This window comes from Perognathus longimembris, chromosome 2 (genome assembly GCF_023159225.1).
Source record: "Perognathus longimembris pacificus isolate PPM17 chromosome 2, ASM2315922v1, whole genome shotgun sequence".
NCBI classification, from domain to species: Eukaryota; Metazoa; Chordata; class Mammalia; order Rodentia; family Heteromyidae; genus Perognathus; species Perognathus longimembris.
The window spans coordinates 18,923,149-18,945,561 of NC_063162.1; the positions used below are offsets into that span (position 1 = coordinate 18,923,149).

General features: G+C 39.1%; 1 protein-coding gene across 1 annotated transcript in view; it reads right to left on the reverse strand.

Moving 5' to 3' along the window:
• The window catches only part of Sorcs3 (sortilin related VPS10 domain containing receptor 3), a 557,764-nt gene that overhangs the window by 60,869 nt on the left and 474,482 nt on the right, over positions 1 to 22,413 (reverse strand). The window contains exons 13-14 of the mRNA XM_048338300.1: positions 20,165 to 20,256; positions 10,311 to 10,418 (exon numbers count right to left, since the gene is read on the reverse strand). Of these exons, the coding sequence (XP_048194257.1) occupies positions 10,311 to 10,418; positions 20,165 to 20,256 (200 nt within the window). The remainder of the gene's footprint in view (positions 1 to 10,310; positions 10,419 to 20,164; positions 20,257 to 22,413) is intronic.

Sequence of the window (22,413 nt, forward strand, 5' to 3'; positions counted from 1 at the left end):
TTGGTGTGTGTCCAGGCGTCCTGATTGTTTTCCCATTAGGGCATAGATGGGATTAGCGGCAAAGGAGGTCAGCAGCTACAAGGGAAATTGCATTGAGCAAAAGTGAGACATGAACTAGATCTTAATAGAAACAGGCAGGGGTTCAACAGCATGAATTGTGCAAGTGAAGTCTGTGTTTGCTGCATGATACAATGACCAGTGAGATGGTGGGAGGAGGGTGGGATTAAAAGGCTTGAAAACAGATGTGAGGAGATGAGGAAGGAAAAGAATATGAAGGAAGAGTGTAAAAAAGTCTTACAATTGAAGGAGAAAAGAAAGAAAAGCAATTTATAAAATGAATGTAAAGAAATTCCTTCTGCCTAAACAACCTTGATTCTTTTCTCAAAACTAAGACCTTCAAATGGATTTGAAAATTCAAAGTCTGTTAAGTGCAAGAGAATTTTTATTGTACTGTTTGGGGTTCTCTCTCTTTTTTCTTTTCTTCTTTCTTTCTTTCTTTTTTTTTTTTTTTAGGGAAGGGGATATCCCTTCTATCGCAGTTTATGATTTCTGTACCCTTTGTCTTATACATAAGTTTATCTGATTTGTGGAGGGAAAGGGGAAACACAGATATGGTGGGACAAAGGGTGAACCAATTCAGCAGTGAAACCCAGTAGACACTATGTTGGAAACTTTGGGGAAGGGGAATAACTTGGAGAGAATGAGGGAGGGAGTGACACTGTTCAAAAGGAAATGGACTCATTACTTGACTCATGGAACTGTAACCCTTCTGTAAATCACCTTTACAATAAATTTTTAAGTCAAAAAATGCTGTCTATAAGCCAGTAAAAGTCAGGCACTGAGTGATGAAAGAGAACTTAGTAGATGAAACTGAGGGGAAGATGGATGTGTGTGGTTGGGTTTAAAAGAGGAGAAAAGATGTGGTTATCAGAAAAGCTCTAAAGGAAGAGATGGAAAGGGACATCTACTTTTCCCTATGCCACTGCCACATATTTCATTTCACTTCTTTTGAGTCAAATCCAGTGGGGAAAAACAAACAAACAAACAATGAACCAGAAAAGGTGGAAAAGCCAGCGCCTGGTCTCACTTAATGTGTGTCCCATTCAGTAGTACACAATTCTCTCACTGTATATCTGCTGAACATCAGTTACACACACACACACACACACACACACACACACACACACAAAAAAAAAAAAAAAAAAAAACAGTGTGGGATAGTGAATAGATGCAACTCAAGTCATGTAGACTTAAGGTAAGCCTTGTACTCTAACTGCAAAGATAGCCAAGAAGTAAAACAACCAGAAATCAATGCAAGAATTATTACATTAGTTTTGGTGCATATTCGCAGGACACTACTGGTCACAAAGCTTATTCCTCTGACCCAGCTGTGGCTCTTCTGAGCACATTGCTAAGAAAACTTCTTCCATGTATTTAGCTAGGGGCATGTACAAAGATATGACAAACACTGTTTTTAATCATGTAAAGCTAGATAGAAACCACGGTTTCTAATTGCATGAAGATAGATAGAAACAACCTAGGTAACCCCTATTGGTAGGAGAATAGATAAATAAATTGTGTAGATTCATATCTTTTTTTTTTTTTTTTTTTTTTTTTTGGCCAGTCCTGGGCCTTGGACTCAGGGCCTGAGCACTGTCCCTGGCTTCTTCCCGCTCAAGGCTAGCACTCTGCCGCTTGAGCCACAGCGCCGCTTCTGGCCATTTTCTGTATATGTGGTGCTGGGGAATCGAACCTAGGGCCTCGTGTATCCGAGGCAGGCACTCTTGCCACTAGGCTATATCCCCAGCCCCTAGATTCATATCTTGACAGAATGCTAAGTACTATTACAAGTACCTGGACCCAAAAGATAGGCCTCAAGTTAAATATATATATATATATATATATATAAATGTATGTATATATAGAGAGAGAAAGAGAGTGAAAGGTGTCAAACAATCATATTATGCATTTTTAAAATGCAAGGCAGTACCTACATTATCACTAAGTAGTAAAAGTCTCAACACTTATTCTCGAAAAATCCATGGAAGGGAAATGGGCCTGAGATAAACAATACTGAGTTCAGTGGTATGTTGGATGCCCTCTGTAACCAAAAGGACAGCACGTCCATTTGTATTAAATTTGGATCATGTGTACAGAGGGACTTAGGTTATTCTTTGTGCTTTTTTATAATTTTAATGTGAAAATGAAGAGAATAATTATGAAATTATCCAGAATCTAAATCAGGGAATATCAAGTATATCATTTTAGAGTTCACCCTCTGTGACCCAATTTCTCTACCTAGGCTCTACCTCCTTTTAATGCCACCATATTATGAATCCATCAAGGGATTGCTCCATTGATAAAGGCAGAGCCTTTATGGGCCTGTCACCTCTCACCAACTCCAGCTGCTAACCAAGCCTTCTACATGGTCACACTCAGAGGGCAGGAGGCAGGTAGGAGGAGACTTTATACTCAAACTGTAACAGAGTAAAAAGCTCAAACATTATTGATAATATTGCTACTAGAGGAAAAGTCCCATCTGTAAACTTGTTCAAGGTCAAATTATAATTTAAGGGCCATATCTGGTCTGTTACCTATTTTGGATGACCCATAAGCTAATAATTGCCTTTAAATGTTCAGAGGAACTAAAGGGAAAATGAAGAATTCACTGCTTATGTCATGTGAACATTGTATAAAATTCAAATGTGTCCATCAATGAAGACACAGATGCTCCTTGATCTACATATTGTCTATGGCTTTCACTCTCTGGATTGAAACCAGAATGGAAACCCTGTGGCCAGAAGAACATAAAAGTCTTTACTATGTACCCTTCATGGGAAAAGTTTATTGACTCCTCCATTCATTAACCATGAAGATATTTTTCCCCCTGTAAGTGGTGAATTTCTCAATCATTAGACTTGGGACAGGTTATACAAATCTCTAATGCACCTTCAAGGAGGTTATTTTACTTCATCTTCACATCTGGGAGTGGAGACAAGAGTTCAGAAGATGGCTGAACAAGGGAGCCGATATCACATAGGTGCCTGGCAGTCAGCTAAGAGCTCTCCCTGGACGCAGACCCCTGGAGCCACAACCTCAGGCACTACCACCTCCTCTTGGGCCCATACAGTGACCAGGACACTGCCAGCCCCCAATAGATCTCAGAAGCCCCTCTGTAGGCATTTGTTTAATCACTGAGTTCCTTGGCACAAATGAGAGCAGGTCTCTGGGTAGGAGGCAATCCTATGACAAGCTGGAAGATTCTGAATCAACAGCATGCCTGAGAGGCAGTGACTTAGGAGTTCCACTGGATTTGCTGATTACTCGAATGACTTACTTTGGGCAAAGTAAAATCAGGGCTCTTCCAGCAAACAACAGAAAATTGAAAAACAGATCAATGGAAGCGGCTCTGGTTCATTTCCAATGACTTTATCAGGCACAGTTACTAGAAGCTAAACAATGCATTTAAAGCTTAGAGCTCGGCTCACACGTCGTGCTAAAGCTGTCCATAAAAGTATGCTCCCCACTAAGCCTGTGGTCACAGTCCCTTAAGAAGAAAGATGGTATTTGTAGTTTTAAAAAGACAGTTCTGCAGCCTTAGAGTTTTCATGATTTCTTGGCAAAATTGTTATCTCTCCCCTTCACTTTGACTATTTGTTCTGGTGGCAGCAAAATGAGTCGGAGATTTATGCCAATTAGAAGTGTATGTGTGTGTGTGTGTGTGTGTGTGTGTGTGTGTGTGTGTGTGTGTGTGTGTGTGATGTGTTCCCATGTGTGCTGGTATTGGGACTGACACTCAGGACTTGGACATTGTCCCCTAGCTTTCTTGCTCAAGGCTAGCCTGTCACTCTTCCATTTAAGTCACTGCTGGACTTCTGGCTTTTTGATGATTAATTGGAGTTAGGAGACTCATGGATTTTCCTGCCTGGTCTGGCTTGGAACCACAGCCCTCAGATCTCAGCCTCCTGAGTAGTAGGATTACAGGTGTAAGCCACCAACGCCTGGCTAGAATTGGATTTATAAAGGGAGTCAGCAAAACAGTAGGACCCAGGAATTTGCTGGAGGCAAATATATCCTTTCCTACCCCTGAGTCTCTTTTCTACAGGCCAGGCTCATTGCTACCATTTCCCGCTTGCTCACACTCTGCCAATCAAAGGCAACTGCTCTCTCTCTCCACCCCTGTGTAGCCAGGAAGCCCTTTGTAGCTACTTGGCTTCTAATCACCTCTTTGATATCCATTGAAAATAACAATTTGTTCCATATCTTATCACTTAATTGTTCGCTATTCTTTCAAGTTTTTATCATATTTCTCAAACAAATTGTGAATTAAAATTCAGACATGGGTCAGTTGTGACACTGGAAGTGGGTCCTCACAGTGGGTGCTCATCAATAGAGAGTGACTAATTAACATCTTTTCACGAGTTAGTGGCTCCTTATTGAACAATCTTAGAGAACGTTCATATCTTTCTTCAGTTTTAGCTCATAGTCTTTGCTGGCACTTTGTCTCTTTCAGAACACACGGGCTGAACATTACATTTCTCTGACCTCTAGTGTCTTCATCTCAAGGATGCTAATCCTATCCACCTTGCTAGATTGCTGGGACACTTCAATTTGGAGATCAACTTTGAAAAAGTGTGGATGGGCTAAGTGGCACAAGGGTGGTGATGGGTAGATAGAATCTGTCTGCACAGTCTTGGTTCGATCCCTGCAGACCAGATTGAATTCTCTTTAGGTGTTCTGGTTGCTCATTCACTACTTTCTTTAAGAAAAGCTGAACTTCTACGACTTTCTTTTTCTGGGCTGCTTCCTGGTTCTTCCTGGCTCTGGTAAAAGAGCAGTGAAATCACAGCCAATTGGTTCAAACATTTCCTCTCAAGAAAGAATTTCAGGATGTAGAAAAAAAGTGTTTCCATCTGATTCTACATTGAAGCCAAGCCCTCCTCCCCAACTTTTCCCTTAAAGTACTATTTTGGGGGGCAAACAACCTTTCACAAAATAGTAGACCAATAGAGCCCACATTTATAAGAGCTACAGATATATCATGGGCTAAAGAGCTGCTGCCTGAAACCACAATAGGCCTTTTGGCTTGTCAATCATTCAGCCCTGTTCTTGGACTTAAGTAATAAGAACAGCCACATTTCATTGTGAATTAGTCTAGACTAGATGGCTTCCTATCAAGGTTACCAGGGAGATGTTGAAATATTAACATTTGAAAAGATAGTAGAAAAAAGAGCAATAAAGGTAAGCAAAACTCAGGCCACAAAGCTGGGGACTCTCTCTCCCACACGTGTTCTCCTGCAGAGCTACAGGAAAAAAACGACAAGATTCTTATGCAAAGAAAAGAAAATCAAGAATCATTCCTATACAGTCCTCATTCTCCAGCTCCTGTCAGTGCTCACCCCATTATTTGCACCTGTACTTCCTAACCTCCAGATACATACCTATTTGCAAAGCCAGCACCTGTTCTGATTCTCACCCAACCCTGGACCCCTGTAATTTGTAATTACTGGATTCTGATTATAGCTGTTTGGAATCTCTAGTGGGGGAGGGCTATAATCAATTTCCTATGATGCTGGAGCCATGGACCAGAACACTCATAGCAATCATGACACAGGTTGGACACTTGGGATTTATTCTATTAGTCATTCACTTACTTGTCCATTTAATAATTCATTCATCCAACACATGTACACTGCTAAGCTTTCTGTGTCTGCATAAGCCAGGTGCATTTCACTCAACAAACATGATACACAGAGATCTTTCCTCGTGGGTAATTAAACCAGTGTGTATGTGTGTGTAATCATGCAAATATGTGTATCTGTGTATCAGGGTGAGTGAAAGTGGAGAGGAGAAATGCCATTTGTGTTCATTTCTGGTCCCTAAGGTATTGCAATGGAAAAATAACATATCGGTGAAAACAGTATACACTGTTGTAGTGCTGCTCAAGCCAGGGGCTAAGTAAATATTGTCTGGAAAAACTGATACTGAAGCTGAGACCTGAAAGATACTTAGAAGTTCAGTTGTTCAGTCAGACACAAAAACAGAGCATCTGGGACCAGAAAGACTCATGACATCAGAGATGGGTGGGCAGATCATGTGGGCCAAAGACACTGTCATAGAAGGGTGGTTAGCATAGATTCTTGCAGTCAGCCAATGTGTTTGGACTCTAAGCAATGGTGTCCATCCATGTTTTGAGAAGAGAGGTGATTCCATTAGCTCTTCAATGTAAATATATCACTCAGAGTATAAGTGTCATGTCCTAGAGCCCTTTACCTCCTCTTTGCAACCAGCCATGCTGCTTTGTGGTTGTTGGATTTTTGTTCTTCTCTTTGCCTTAAAATAATTTATCCAGTCATTCAACAAATGATTACTGGCCTTCTTACTGTGTGCCTACCTCCTTCTTCTAGGTTGTTTATATCAGTGAATAAAGCTGTTAAAATATGCTTTCTTTAAAGTTATATCTACCTACTGCCTATTAATTTGGTTTTCTGATGATGATCTGCTTTTCCAAATTTGGCAGGCATTTATTATGTTTATGTAGTCTTCTTCCTTCTTCTAATCTCCTTGTAATTTCTAGGGTTTCTAGATGTGTTAACAGGGCCTCCACTTATTGCTACCAATTTCTCCTCTGAACACCTTAAAAGGAGAAAATTAGGCAGATGCCAGTGACTTATACCTGTGATCCTAGCTGAGATCTGACTATAGCAGTTCAAAACCTGCCTAGGCAGACAACTCCAGTTAACCACCAAAAACCAAGAAGTAGAAACATGAGTCAAGTGAAAGAGCATCAGCCTTGAATACAAATAAAAATGATAGCATGACATCCTGAGTTCAAACTCCAGTAGTAACAAGCATGTACACACAAACACACACACACACACACACTGCATTTACTATTTAATACTTTGTGAGTCCATAGGTTCTCACACATATAAGAAGCTCATCAAATATTATTAAATATATGAGTTCTCCAAATCAAAGAGACCAAATAAGGCAGCCAGTGTTTTCCTCTCCTGAACACAGGTTCAAGGTTAACAGTGAGTTCACATAATTAAATGGTCTACATCATCAGTTGCATTGTTCAGCTGGATGGCATGGGTAAGAATTCTGGTCTCCAAATGAAAATGAACTGTGTTCTAGAAGTTCCTAAGGACTATGCACACATACATTTGAACAGAAGTCCTGCTCCAGTCCTTTCCACTGCCATTCCACAACTGTTATTCTTCCTGCTGTTTGAACAGCCCTCACAAACACTATACTGTTTCATACATGGTGAAATTGATTTCAAAGAAATTAAAAGGAAGTCTCCTAAATTGTCTATATTTGTTTTGATGAATATTTCCAAGACCTGTTTTAATTTCATGAAAAGACAAATCACTGTCTCCCCTTCAAAGATTTCCTATCTGTTTATGCCCCATTCCATCTTGATAAGCAAGACAGAAAGTGTCTAGAAGCCTTACCAAACCCTTGCAAGTCCTAGAAGAAAGGAAAGGAATACGAATGCTATCTCATCTCTTCAGTAAATGGTTTGGCCTCAAGGTCAATCTCCCTCACAGCCATGTGACTAGATAGACTCCATATGAAGCTGAGAGAAAAAAATTATTACCATTTAAGATAAAACGAAGACAGAATTTAAACTGTAGTCTTCTGCTTGCTGGTGAAAACTGGAACATGGAGAGATTGGTGTTGTTCAAAGTAATGGAGACATGCAATGATCCAGTGAGTTTTACACAAGAGGATGATACAGGACCAATTATGAGATAAGAGGAAAACAACATTGAAGGAGGACTGTTGTCTCTGAGGTACAGAAACATGGGATGGGTGACTTTGTAGCCATTTCCCAAGATTTTAAGGCCATGTCAGATGAAGATGGAGTTGAATGGCATGAGTAAACATATCTGGCTTGAATTTTTAAAAGAAGTTTTTTAAATATCAACTTCTTATATCCATGTATCTTTCATCTTGTACAATTTAGGATTCAATACTTAAACTCTTTCATTTCCAAAGTAGAAAAAAATTCTAGAAAGGTAGAAGCTTTACCTCTTATGTCTATAGACTAAGTAAGGGGCAGGAAATAATTTGGGAGAGTCGGGAAACATTAATAGAGAGACAGGCATAGGTCAAGAATGAGATAACCTAAAAGGCCCTCGGCGACCTATTTCCTTCATATCGGTCCTATCACCTAAAGTTTCCAGAACCTTCCAAAGGAGCTCCTCATATAAGGATCATGTAGTGTTTAGGGAGTACAATTCATATCCAATATACAATACTACATAATTCCTGCAGATGTGGGACCTCCTTTGCAGTATTTCAGCTACATTTCTGAAAGATTTTTCAGAATGTCAACATTTTCGTAGGAAGCACGTGATTCAGATTCACACACAAAGCAGTGTAAGTCCAGCAAGGATGCCACCAGAGAGATGTTTCCCAGTCACAGAATTGCGTGGGTTCCTAACTTAGGTCTGGATGACTGAACCCTGAAATCAGGCTTTAGTTCATTTGCTATTCCTCACTTCCCACACCAATTCATTGTGTTCCTCCCATCTGAGGTCTTTCTCAGATAACACAGAGGAATGGTCAGTCAATCCTCTGAATGGGAGAATGTATGGGAGGGTTTGGCATGGCAAACTTGTGCAATCTGGATCCAGACTAAAATTATATTGGAACTTCAGGGCTGTAGTTCAATATTTTTAAGGCAGAGTATAAAACCTAGTACTTTATACCCAAATTCACTCTCTCCTCAAAGTCCATCAGTATTAGATCAAGACTGCTGATTCTAAATATAAAGAAAAAAGAACATTTACAAAAAAGAAATACTTAAGCACAAAAGTGTGAAGAGCAGTATCCATTAATCTTTCAAACAAGCACAGATACATGATCTGAGCCCCTTTGTCTGCTGTAGTTTGGGTGTGAAATGCCCCTCAAAGGTTTATGTGCTACAGGTTTGGTTCTCAGTTTTGTCCTATTGGACATGGTAGAATCTTAAAGAGGTAGAGTCTGTTGGAAGGAAATTACATCACAGTGGGCATTAAGTGAGGAATTATTTAGGTACCCTGCCTCTTCTGTTTACTCTCTTTCTCCATGATTAGTCATGTGATAACAGTTTCCTTGGTCACGTGATGACAGGTTCCTCTGCCCCAGACTACTGTCAAGATGTACTGACTCACCACAGGTCTCCAGAGTGATTGAGCCAATGTGCCATGGACTCAATCCTCTAAAAATGTCAACAGCTCTTCTTTCTTTCTCTCATTTTTTTGCCAGTCCTGGGCCTTGAACTCAGGGCCTGAGCACTGTCCCTGGCTTCCTTTTGTTCAAGGCTAACACTCTACCACTTGAGCCACAGCGCCACTTCTGGCTTTTTCTGTTTACCTGGTGATAAGAAATCTAACCCAGGGCTTCATGCATGCAAGGCAAGCACTCTACCACTAAGCCATATTCCCAGCCCCTCTTCTCTCTTTTTTAGCTAATTATTTTGTAGTGCTGGAAAATCCCACAAGCAAACAAGTGGTCTTTGATTTTACTCAATAGTCTCTCAGGTTCTATCCACTGTTAAGGTGTAAAGTGTTTCAATCAACTGGGAGAGGGTAAAGTAATGTCAGGGTTGGTTTGGTGAAGTGGTTGTCATAACCAACTCAACTCATAAAAATACATAGATAAGAGTAACCATAGGCCATCAAATTAAAATTTTATATATTTTAGAAAGCGGTATCAAATTATTATTATTGTTAAACATTTATAAAGTACCTCACAGCTTTAAGATGAATACCCCAACCTTTCTATTCTTATTGAAAGAAGTATAGTACATTTTCACAGCAAATCATTGTGAAGTGGAACAGCAAGAACTGCATGTGTGTGTGTGTGTGCGTGTGTAGTGTGTATGTGTGTATGTATGTATGCATATGGCATTTGCATGCACACATAAGAGACATAGACTCTGGAAGTTTCCCCTAAAGCATACCCTAATTTCAGTATGTTGCCTCTTCGAATCTCTCTGTTATTTCCAAATGCCTCTCACTGTTTTGGAAAAAGGAGAAAACACATTTGATAACTTTCTTTCTGACTGAGTTTGGGATAAATGAGAATATGTTCTGCTATCTTAAAATCCAGCAGGACCTTGTTGTTCAAGGAGCTTTTTTTGTGGACGTGAACATAAGTATTTCTGTTTTCTTGACTAGGAAACTTTGGCCAAAACATGGAGATGCTTTGCTGTGGGCTTCCCCAGGAAAAGTCTCAGAAGGCCTCAGAAGAAGAAGTAGAATCAAGATCTCTGGTGCTTTTTTTTTTTTTATGACAGTAAAAGATGTACTCACGTCATGATGTGGGTCTCTACTCCCGCTTCCACCAGAGCCCCATCTACGAAGAGAGGATGCACAGTGAAGCCATATTTCTGCCAGGAGTGGCCCTCATCAAAACTCACCCTGGGGTAGGAGAAACACAGGGAAAACACAGCTGAGAATAAAGCCACAGTTTCTGGCGACCACTTCTCCGGTTATTAAATTTTTCTCTGTATCTCAAGCTCTGACAGTTTGACTTATCAATAAGTATTCATCTTCAACATCTCCCTAATATTATTAGGAGATTTTGATCAAAGCTGCATTTCCAAGCCCAGGCAGAGATAACCCAAGAACCAAAGAAAAAATTCAACATATTAATTTAAATATATATATACACACACACACACACACACACACACACACACACACACACACACACACACACGGCCAACAGTATGGCTTAGTGGCTTCAGCATCACATTTCAAGTACTCAGAAAGAAACCTGAGGTTCCATTTACAGCACAATCAATTCAGCCCTGGGAGTTTCTGACACAGATAAATTGAGTAGTGCTGAGTATACCCTATGGGAAAGGGAGAGTATGGCTTTCAGATCAAACTCTTAAAAAAAAAAAAAAGCAATTTCTTATTACTTCAGAATGGATATTGGGATCACCTTGCCCCACTCCCCCCCCCCGCCCCGCCCCGCCAATGTCACTTCAAGATAAATGACTACCGAGTGTCTGAGATGTCAGAGATAGCTGAGATGCCTTAAGCCACCATGATTACTTGTTATCTAAGAGTAAAAGAAAGTTCTGGATGCAGCTAGAACCTTTACCTCCTTAAAGGATGCCACTAATGGAAGAGACTTGGAGTTACTCTGGACCCTATCTTCTTTCTTAGTACACAAAGAACCTCCTGCCATTTGTTTTTTGGAGCACCTTCTTTCCCAAGATAGCATTGGGAATTTTTTTTTAAATTTTCTGTTACAGCAAATGAAGAAAAGTTGGGCTCACATGGCTATAATCCTAGATACACAGGAAATTGAGAAGTGAGGTTTGTAGATAAAACTAGCCCCTGAGAGGAAAATCCCTGAGACTCTTATCTCTCACTAGTAATAAAATGCTGGAAGTGGCAGTATGGGTCAAGCAGGAGAATGCCATCCTTGAGCAAAACAGCTATGGAGAGCACCCAGGCCTTGAGCTCATGCCTCAGGACTGGCACCCTACAAAACAAAACAACCCCAAACCCCAAACCTTGCCTCACTCTTAGTTCTTCTCTAGGTCTACAATGTAAGCCCTGGAATCTTTCTTAGATCTTCCTACAGCATATAGTATTTTTCCAAATACCTGTGTTTTACTCTGTGATGATTTCACAAACCCACTTGAATCAATAGTATAAGCTCTTGAAGATCAGAGAGTAAGTATGTCTCATTCATTGAATAAGCCTCTAATACCACATATGGATCTTATTATAATGTTTCTTCCTTTCTATTATCAGAAAAATTTGTCTTGAGTACTCGTGTGTGTGTGTGTGCGCGCGCGCGTGTGTGTATGCCAGTCCTGGGACGTAAACTCAGGGCTTAGGTTATAGCTCTGAGCTCTTTTGTTCAAGGGTAGTGCTGTTCAACTTGAGTCTTAGTTTCACTTCCAGATTTTTAGTAGTTAATTGGAGATAAGAGTCTCATTTACTTTCCTACTAGGCCTGACTTCAAACATTGATCCTCATATCTTAGCCTCCTGAGTAGCTAGGATTAAAGGAGTAAGCTCCCAGAAACTCACTGAAACTGTGAACTTTCTGAAGCCAAGGCCATACCATTCATTTTTATATTCTTAAACTCAACACAACACTGAGAATACAGTTAATAACATGCAAATGGCAAATAAATAAGTAAATGTAACAAGAAATGAACATCTCTTTTTTAATCCATCCAATCATTTTCTCCCAAGTATAATTTATATTGGCCTCTATACATGACACATTGGATCTAATTCTCCCTTAAAAGCTAACTTCTGTGTTCCATTACTCATTCCTCATCTCTTTATTTATTTCTCAGTTTTTTTCTGTCTTATTCTGTTTCCCAATACATAGATTTAAAAAAATAACATAATCAAACCCTTGATAAAGCTAGATTAGCTGTCTGTCAGATGACTTGTTTTAATGATAGACCTAGACTGATGTCCAGAAATGAAAAGCAGACAGTCTGTCATAAAAGATTTTAAGAGTGCCTAAATTATCAGCATTGGTCTTGGATTTTAAAGGCATGTCATTTTATCCTTTAAAGACCTAAGCTTAAGGTTAAGTAATTATTTAAGATGGTACAAAAATGTCAGGAAGATCAAAACTGCTTCTCATAAAAATGGGTTTCTCATTTCGAAAGTTAAAAAAAAAAGAAAAAATAACATTATTGGAAATGGACTTTATCCTTCTTGCTCTATACCTCACTTATGCTTGAAATAATCATAGTTCTTTCAGAGAACACCATGGGTAGCAGCCAGCAAGTATTCTGTCTTGTAAGTCCAAGGTATAGGGAAGTATTTGTTCAGGGTGTGAGTTCCGTTGTATTTTTTTGATGACTTTGGACAGACTGGTTAATGCTTTTATAGACAGAAGTAAACACTGGATTCAAGGCCTCTTTCTTTGTCTCATTCAGACTTTTCTTACACATAAAGGTTCATTACTATCATTAACAGAGTAAATTTCAAGGAGTGTTACCTGAATCCAATGGTGGTTATTAGCAGACAGCCAACTTTAACTCATGTAACGTAGAGAAGACTCCCTGGGGCAGACAGTCAGGGTCCACACAGACTTCCTTTTAAACATTTATTTTATTTTATTTTATTGTAAAGGTGATGGGCAGAGGGGTTACACTTATATAAGTAAGGTCATGGGTACGTTTTCTTTACCAGCAGTGTTACTCCCCCCTCACAGACACTCGGGGTCCGCCAAAGCCTTCTTGTATCCAGATAGAGGATTCAAGGCAAAGCTAAGGTCAGTGGTTGAAGACTAAAGGCCAGATGTATGAAATAAACCCTTATGGAAGGAGCAGATACACATCCAGAAGGAAAACTGGAATCAGGACAGAAAACTAATTTACACAATTGAAATCTGAGGATGATATAAGACCCCAGAATTAAAACTTCCTTTTCCCAATAGTTAATATGCCTGGGGCTGAGAATATGGCCTAGTGGCAAGAGTGCTTGCCTCATATACATGAAGCCCTGGGTTCGATTCCCCAGCACCACATATACAGAAAAAGCCAGAAGTGGCGCTGTGGCTCAAGTGGCAGAGTGCTAGCCTTGAGCAAGAAGAAGCCAGGGACAGTGCTCAGGCCCTGAGTCCAAGGCCCAGGACCGGCAAAAAAAAAAAAGTTAATATGCCTGTGTAACTCAATGGGTAGGATATAGTTTCACCTCTGAGGATACAGCAGAGAGCAAGAAAGGGTAGTAAGGCTATAATTTATGATATGATTAGAGGAGACGCTATACAAAGAAACTGCTACAAAAGTAAGAGTTAGGAATAAGAATCATGACAAAGTGATTTGCTAGTGAACAAAAAGCTACAGTAACCATTTAAGGAAGTTCTCTCTGAATAGGTGGCATTTAACTGACATGGGGATGATAGTAGGGACCTAGCAATGCAGAAATGTGGGGGAGAATAACTACAGAGGAAAGAGCTGAGGTGAAACAAAGCTGACTTGGTCTTAGGGGAAAAGGAATCAAAACAAAGCAAAACAAAATAAACCCAAAGCCAGATCATAAAGGATTTTTTGTCTCCTGTTGAAATAAAATAAATTTAATTTCTTTAAAGGACAACATTTACTTCTCTGTGGTGAATGATGGTCAGGATCCAAAATGAATGAAGGAGATGAGTTGGGAAGGCAGACACAAGCATAATTAATTATGAAAGACCAGGTAAGAGACCAAACTTGGTTAGTTACAGTAATGGAGTAAGAAAGGAATGGGGTGATTTATATATACTTTTAGAAGAGCAGTTAATAAATGTTAGTGATGAAATGCATATAGTTTACACTGGCTAAAGAAAAAATAAGGAAAATGCATGGGAGAGCAGTCAAGCAACTGAAAGGGAAATGGAAAGCTGCAAGAAAAGCAGGTTTTGTTTTATCTGTTTCTGCCTGGGTTCGTGGCAAGATTTAGATGTCTTCTGCACTTTTCATATTTTGATATCATTGAGAAAACTTTGGGTTGGGGCTGGGAATATGGCCTGGTGGCAAGAGTGCTTGCCTCGTATACATGAAGCCCTGGGTCAATTCCTCAGCACCACATATATAGAAAACGGCCAGGAGTGGCACTGTGGCACAAGTGGCTAGCCTTGAGCAGAAAGAAGCCGGGGCACTGCTCAGGCCCTGAGTTCAAGGCCCAGGACTGGCAGAGAGAGAGAGAGAGAGAGAGAGAGAGAGAGAGAGAGAGAGAGACTTTGGGTTGAATTGATCAAGATTTCTGATCATAATTGAGGATGTGGATTTCAAAATCTCTTATAAAGTAGGACCATCTCAAACAGAAAGTTTAGCTAAAAATAAATGGAAAAAAAAGATGTACACTGATGAAAGAAGAAGACTAATGGAATGATAAATTTCACTGAAAGAGAACTGGAGCCTGTCAATCAATATTTTCTAAGGATGGTATGATCATGTGAACTAATCAAGCCATTACAAATCTAGTATGTACTCATAGATTACATGCGCAAGAAAGGAAATTACCCTTCTACCAGAGTCTAAATACTATGTTCAATTTCAATCATTTGAAAAAAAGATTGCACTGATAATCAGTGTGATTTAAGGTAAAAACACTTTGTTCTAGAAATGGGTTATATGAGTTGTAGACAGCTTTGTTGGAAAAAGAAGAACTGAATTACATTATCTTTTAGCTTTTTCTAAATAAGGATGCTTCTGCACAATAAAACATTACATTATTTGTTTACTACTGAAAAGAGGTAAAAAATTAAATAACAGGGAGTACAATTATAAATATGAAACTATCAACTTAAAATATACAGATAGGGAATAATGCTATTTTTGTGACTCTGCTAAAGAGAATAGTCAAATATTTCCACATAAGGTTGTAAACTGCCAAGGATAATTTTCTGTTCAGTAGAACAGAACAATCCCCCATACTAGTGCCTGACAAACAGCGTATATTTAACAGGCATACAATGTAAATGAGCAAATGAGTAGAATCTGTCTTACATTGCACGTTTAATTGATCTCCAGAATGTAGAAAAGATAGACAAAGAAATATTTTGAAGACCTTTCTAGCTACACAATCCTAAAATCATATGTAATTCTAGAACAGATCCGCATCAGATCTGGGTGGTAGAATAAAAAGTCAATAGGCATAAACTGTAAGTGCGACCCAACAATAATGATTGAGCCCTCATCTATGAGCAGAAATCATGGTGTTGGGTATTTGACAAGTGGTTTGTGATCTTTTGAGATGTGACAAAAGTATTTATTATACCATATTACATGATCTCCAAGAGTCCATGACTTCCTAATATTCTGATGAAATAAACTAGAATCAACAGAATACTCCCAGAACCACAAAAGTCCTTCCCAAAGAACAAAAGCACAAAAGTTAGTTAATCAGTGTTTCTTCTTCCATCCCCTTTTATTTTCATTCAAATGAATCACATGGTGACCTATCACCTCTTGTCAGTTCTTCAGTATAGCACACACTCTTTTCACTTCTCAGACATTGGCATTGGTTGGGTTTGTTTTCATGGGAGTATTTCCCTGAACAAAACAAAACACCAGTGCCCACAGCCATTTACAGATGAAATATAGGAATGCAAAGGGCCAGGTGAGGTTTTCCTTTCTGTTCCAAGAATATCCCATTGAAAGGAGACAAGGACAGCTTGTCAGGGCTATGTGCCCAGTCACACACCAGTTTGCCTGCTGATTAGCCACCCTGTCCATTGTAAGGTTTCATTTCACTAAAGCTTTGTATTTGGTGGGGCTCCACTCTCCAGGTCCCTCTAATGCTTCTAAGGTACAAAAGTAACATTGGATGGAAGAGCTTACCTGTAATAGCACTTAGGTTCTAATCTTTATGTATCTAAATGTACCTGGTCACAAATGGATAGGTTCATTTGTATGCTGTTTTGTTTTCATGCCTATTTAGCTCCCTTTTATTTCAATTTGTAGCAAACAGCATGCCTTGTTAGACTAGCTAAAGTTTCCCTAGCTTTTCAATTATGACTCCTATTTTCTCAGAAAAGCAATGTATCTATTATTTAAGTTTGAGATCTGTTATACCCTTGGTGAGAGACTAAATAAGCTAGTGTCCTTTTCCCATGCATTAAGATGTGTGTGTAAATAAAATAAAGTCGGTCTGAGATCTACAACAGAAAATAACAGTGAACAGATTACTTAACCTTTCTTCCTTTAGAGATCAGCTATTTGTTTGCGTTGAAGGTTATGACTTAATTGGAAGCTACCAGTGATGACAACACTTTTTTTTTCTGACTTTTAGAAGATTGGGTTTCATAAGCAGAAGACAGAACCAGTCAACCATTTCATAAGAAAACATTGATGACAATGACGTAGTCAAGCCCTTAGAAAACACTCACTTAGCTTCTGAAAGAGAAGCACAAAGAACAGTCCTGAATGAATTGGTTTCTAATACGCATACTCAATAGCTGGCATTTAACCATTTACAGAAAATGTTTTGGAGAATGGCATTGATGGATAGGCAAGTAAAAACCATGTAACTGAGTTCAGAAAAACATTTGTACCATTGGTGGAAATATCCTTGAAAGGGAGATAATGCTATCTCAAAGGCTTAGTTTCAATAATCTTTACTATTTTGTAATTTGATATCGACAAATAAATGGAGGACCGTATTACATTATTGTGAGAGGAAATACCTGCATGAGGATACAGGTATTCTGAGCCATAAAACAATTCTGTTTACAAATTTAAAATTAGTTTCAATTGCCACAACAGTTGCACAATATGAGGTACAACATGGTGCCAGATTCATGTGTACTAGCAACATATCTATCACCTTAAATTTTTGTCATTTTACAGTGAGTACATTCAAATTCCCAAATTTTTCAGTTATATAATATATTGTTGCTCATCATATATGAAAAAAGATATGACATGGAACAAGAGAAAATTCAGATTTGTACCAATGACTTTGAGAGGCATGGCTTGACCTTATTGCCTATCACCATGTAAATCATAAACAACTTCACCATCTGATATATGTTCCAGACAAATGCTTTTATTGGAAGTAAGCAAGTCTCTGGAGAGAGAGACACTGCAGATCAGGCTGAGATGGTCCAATGTAAAAATGCTAGTGAAGAACTACCTGAACCCCAATTTTCTCTAGTACCTCAGTTCCATCTGCCTCTTCAACACTGAATATGTTCTCCTTTCTCCACCAAAAGGAAACAACAAACACTTCCTTTCCTCAGCACAAGGAGATATTTCTGTAGGAAGCTCTAAAAATCAATCATTAAAGTTGGGAGAAGATCTCTCCCACAGTCAAGAAGAAAGAGCTGCAGGGGGATGGTCAAATGGAAGGTACGGTTACTTCTGTCTTCTCTCAGAACTTAAAGGGAAGAAACCTGTCCAGCTATGTTTGTGTACACTGTGTCTATCATTCTCCTACTTATCAAGAAGGTAGAGATTCCCAAAAAATTATAACAGACTAAGAAATGAAGGCCTTCTTGTTAAAAATCAAAACTGTTTCAAGACTCAACTCCTTTTTTCTTTCCAACAGTATGAGTCTTCAGTTGTAGGTCTTCACTCCACAGTTCAGTTCAGTTCAGTTCTCAACCCTATGGTCTGCTGAATATTGCCTCTATTTCCTGAATTTGGGCCAGTTTTCTCTTTCTCTAGCTTGTTCCCCACCACTCCTGCCTATAATTCATAGCATCCTACCTTTAAAAATCAGTCTCAGTCCTTGTGTCACCTGCTGCAGGAAGACTCTTTTCCTCTCGCGTGTGTTACTATACACACAGCCAGCACACTGCAGCAGGGATCATTTACACTTTCTGGTGATAAATGGGACTTATTTTGACTGTTATATTCCAAAGAGCAAGATCTATATCCTTTCAGAATTGAGAGTATTAGTAGTTAAAACAGAGGAGCACTCAACTTGGTGCCACAGCCTCTAGCTGTGTAGCTTTGAGCAAGGTATTTAATGTGATTCTCTTTCAATGCCATTATAGATGAGCAATTTAAATAAAGGACCCATCTATACAGAATTAAATGAAATGAAATAATTCATGTAAGCAGTTTAGAACAGTCCCTGGAATGTGATAAATGCTAACTTCATGTATCGATCAATTTGTCTTAGGTACTACCTCAAAAATGTAAATAATTAGTGCTAAATGGATGATAAATCATTTGGAGGGTAAGAAATTTCCATAAACTCACCCTTAGGCTCTTAGGATGTGAGACTCCATGCATCACTTTAAAATTTTGTTTTATAATCTTCCTGTAAAATGATAGGGAGTCATAGGTATAAAGATTCCACTTTATGTCAGGTTGGGCTTTAAGAAATGGCCAATATTTGAGTGTTTTAAAACATTGAAAAAACAGTTTTCTCCAATTTAACCTAAGACAGTCAAACTAATAAAAAGGTAAGTCTGGCAAGGTAGATAAAGTTTGGGTTGGGCAGTAGAGAATCCTAAGCTTGTTCTTAATGACAATCTAATGCTCCCTTAAGACTAAATGTATGGACATCTCCAAAGCAAAAGTCTAGTAGCGAATATCCAGCTTTCTGCTCATGGTGAATTCCATCAAGTGTACTCTAGTATTTCTCCACTTGCAAATATTCACTTTGTTGAGTCTGATATCTAAAATTATTTCCCCTCAGCATATAAATATATGAGAGTTAACTACCTCCTGCCAAAACCATAAAATACATGACATCAACCAATCATCGCCATTATTACAAGCTCGAGAGTAATTACATTCTCACTCTGCTCTAGGTCTCATTAGAGGTCTTGTGTGTATACTCTCAGCTACAACCCGACATTTACCTTTTTTGAGAGAAATCAACTATCCCATTTCCATTTCATTACTTATCACTCATTTAGTTACTCATTCACTTATACAGCTATGGCAATCTCTCTTTCAACTCTGCCCTTATTTTAAACCTACTCGGTCCCCAAACCACTTCAGGATGATTTATTTGGGGGAGGCCCAGTGTTTTCTCCCTCCATTAGTAACTCCAACTGATCATGGACTATGCTGGCATGGAGCGCCACTTCCTTCAGGAACCATGAAACCATGTTCACCTGAGTTTTTAACTTTTTGGCTTTTCCCATGGGTCTATGCATTCTTTCACCATGAATAAGGATTTTACCAGGGCTTCACGGGAGTCTGTGTTTCCCTCCTTATAGTCACTGTTTTGAAGCACTAAGAGAGCCATGTCTGCAACTCCCAGCCTAATGGATATAAAACTAGAGTGTCAGTCCAGACCTCCCTGCTGGCCCTCAGCTGAATGTGTCTAAAAAAAACAGTTGTCTTTGATCGACTATATTGCACAAGCTCATCTAATCAAGAGCTAAGGCTTGGCTCTAGTCCATGAACCAAATCATCCCTTTGTAGCAATTTCCATCTCTTCTATTCTGGATTCCTAATTTTAGCTGTTTGAGCTAGTAGGTGCTTCTACTCTCCACCAACTCCCAAAACCTCATGCCCCTCATCCCACTTCCCCATCTTAATCATCTGCCCTATTATTGCCATAGATGAACTAGATGATGTAAAGCATAGTCAACAGGTGGGGTGGTAGATAACCAATGAGGACATGTAGAAAAGGGAACAAAACCATGAAAAATAACTGACCCCCAACTCTTTCCTCTAAAACAATAAAAAGCCCAAACTACTCGTAAGTAGGGTAGGTAACTGTCCTTACCACAAATGCCTGACTGGCAGAGGTGTGTGTTTCATGGCCACGAGGGCGCCACCCCAGTCTAGGAACCACACATTGTACTCTTCATCAAAGATCTGGAATAACAACAATAATAACAATCATAGTGACACCTTTCGTTTGCATTGAGCTTAACAGTTTATAAAATTCCACATACATCATTGCATCTAGATTTGATGTCTTAGAACTCTACAGATAGTTTAGCAAGCTTTAATCCCCTTTATAGATGAGAAATCTGACTTTACAGACAACAAATAAATTTCCATGGGCAAGTCAAATGGGATTTCTATCATTCTCTCCACCAGTCCTGTGAACCAGTATGGTGCACAAGGATGAGGAAATGTGGGACATGCTCAACTATGCAACCCAAAGAAAAGTATGACTCAATGAAAGCTCTCTGATCTCTTCATGTTCCTAAATTACAGCTAAGCCCTCTCTTCTTCCTTAGCTATTCAGATGTTTGCTCATTTGGAAGTGATCTATGTCTTATAGTATTTATAATTTACCAAGGAGCTAAAACAAAAAGACTATTCCACTAGACACTAAGATAACTGAGTAATTGGACTTAGTTACTCTTTCCCTGGCTTCCATGCAGACTGGCTGGAGAGCCAGCTTTGGTTCCTATGAACCCTTATTATTAATATCCGTTACAACAACATACTTCCAGAGTCTTAGCTATTCATTCTTTGATTTGGCAACTTGTCCATAAGCTATTAAACTGCCTACTCACTCATTCACTCACTCATTCAGTGGTCCAATTATCCATTGTATTCATAGGCATTTGCTAAGGATGAATAGTATGAGTATGAGGCCAGAACTAATACTTTTTTCAGACCTATTCCCATATATCTCAGTGTTCCTACCATTGGTAGGAACCATAGTAAGTCTTCAGCTTGAATCAGAAAAAGGAAAGAATTTCTCTAGAATTAAGCTCAACTTCAGAGTGTCTAGAGAAATACAGGCTTAAAGAATGCCTCCAGCACTTAACATTAACCATGGCCCTTGCAAGCTAGACAAAGAGGTTACGACAATGATTTAGGTGAACAGGGGTAGAACTGGGTGGGGAGGGACAGGCAAATTTAAAAGCAGAATGAGTAGTAGAAATGAAGCCATCTATTTTTATATTCCAATCAACTCTAAAAACCTTTTCCCCTAACATTCCTTATTCAATCCATAAAAAACCCTCTCAATTATTTTCCTTCTTTATATCTACCTTTTAAGGAAAAGCAAACACCCTGCTAATGGTGAGTCCTAAAACACAAAGTAGTAAGGGGATGATTTACTTCATTTCAGACCTGAACAGAGAAGCTGAGTCCAGGATGCTCAGTTTTCTCTCCGAGGTTAAAGGATGGCTACATGATAAGCCATATAAAGGGAACAGAGGATTAAAGTCTGAGGTTAAGAAACATAGGGAGAGACTTGGCGCCTTGCATGAGAGAGACTTATCTGCACACTTTCTTTTAATTACTACATTAATACTTAATTTTGGCCAGGGCTAACTTTTCCCCAGTCCAGCACAGAGTGAAAACTGAAATCCTTGGCTTTTTGAGAAAGGGGTAAAGAAAATCAGTCACAACACAAGCAAAGGAATGCTGCAGTGGCCAACAGACCAGGTAAGCTATTTCTTGAAGTAGAGGGGAAAATGATCTGTCTATTGGGAATTTTGTCCTAGATGAATTTGCATTCTGCTTTCCTCTATCATTTGGTACTTGCAAGGGTTTTCCTTTGTTTTGTCTTCTTTTGCTTTTTTTTTTTTAATACTTGGAAGGTATGTTTTCTTTTGTCTGTGTTCCTCCTCCACCTGATGATAGCCTTCAAGGGTAGGAAACAATGTATTTGTCTCAGTATGTCCTTACATACTTAAAACCACTTCGGCTTCTATTAGATGCTGGGTAATTGCTTCGTTGTAGTAGTGGTGATAGCATCAACACTGGGGAAGATGGCAACAGTGGTGACTGTAATGACAATATTGATGATCTTGGGTCATGGTGATGACTACAAGACATTCTAAGAGGAACCTGTTCAACCTGATTGCAGATGATTTCACCTACAGCATCAAGACATTCAGTTCCCTTCCCTTGCCTTTCCCAGATGGAAACTTCACTTTTAAGGCTTTGTAAAATGTTACCTCTTATTACGAAGTGTTTCTCAATTTCCCCAGTAGAATCAACTCTTGTCTTTTCTGTTTTTAATTGAAAAGGTGATGTGCGGGGGAGGTACAGTTACATAAGTAA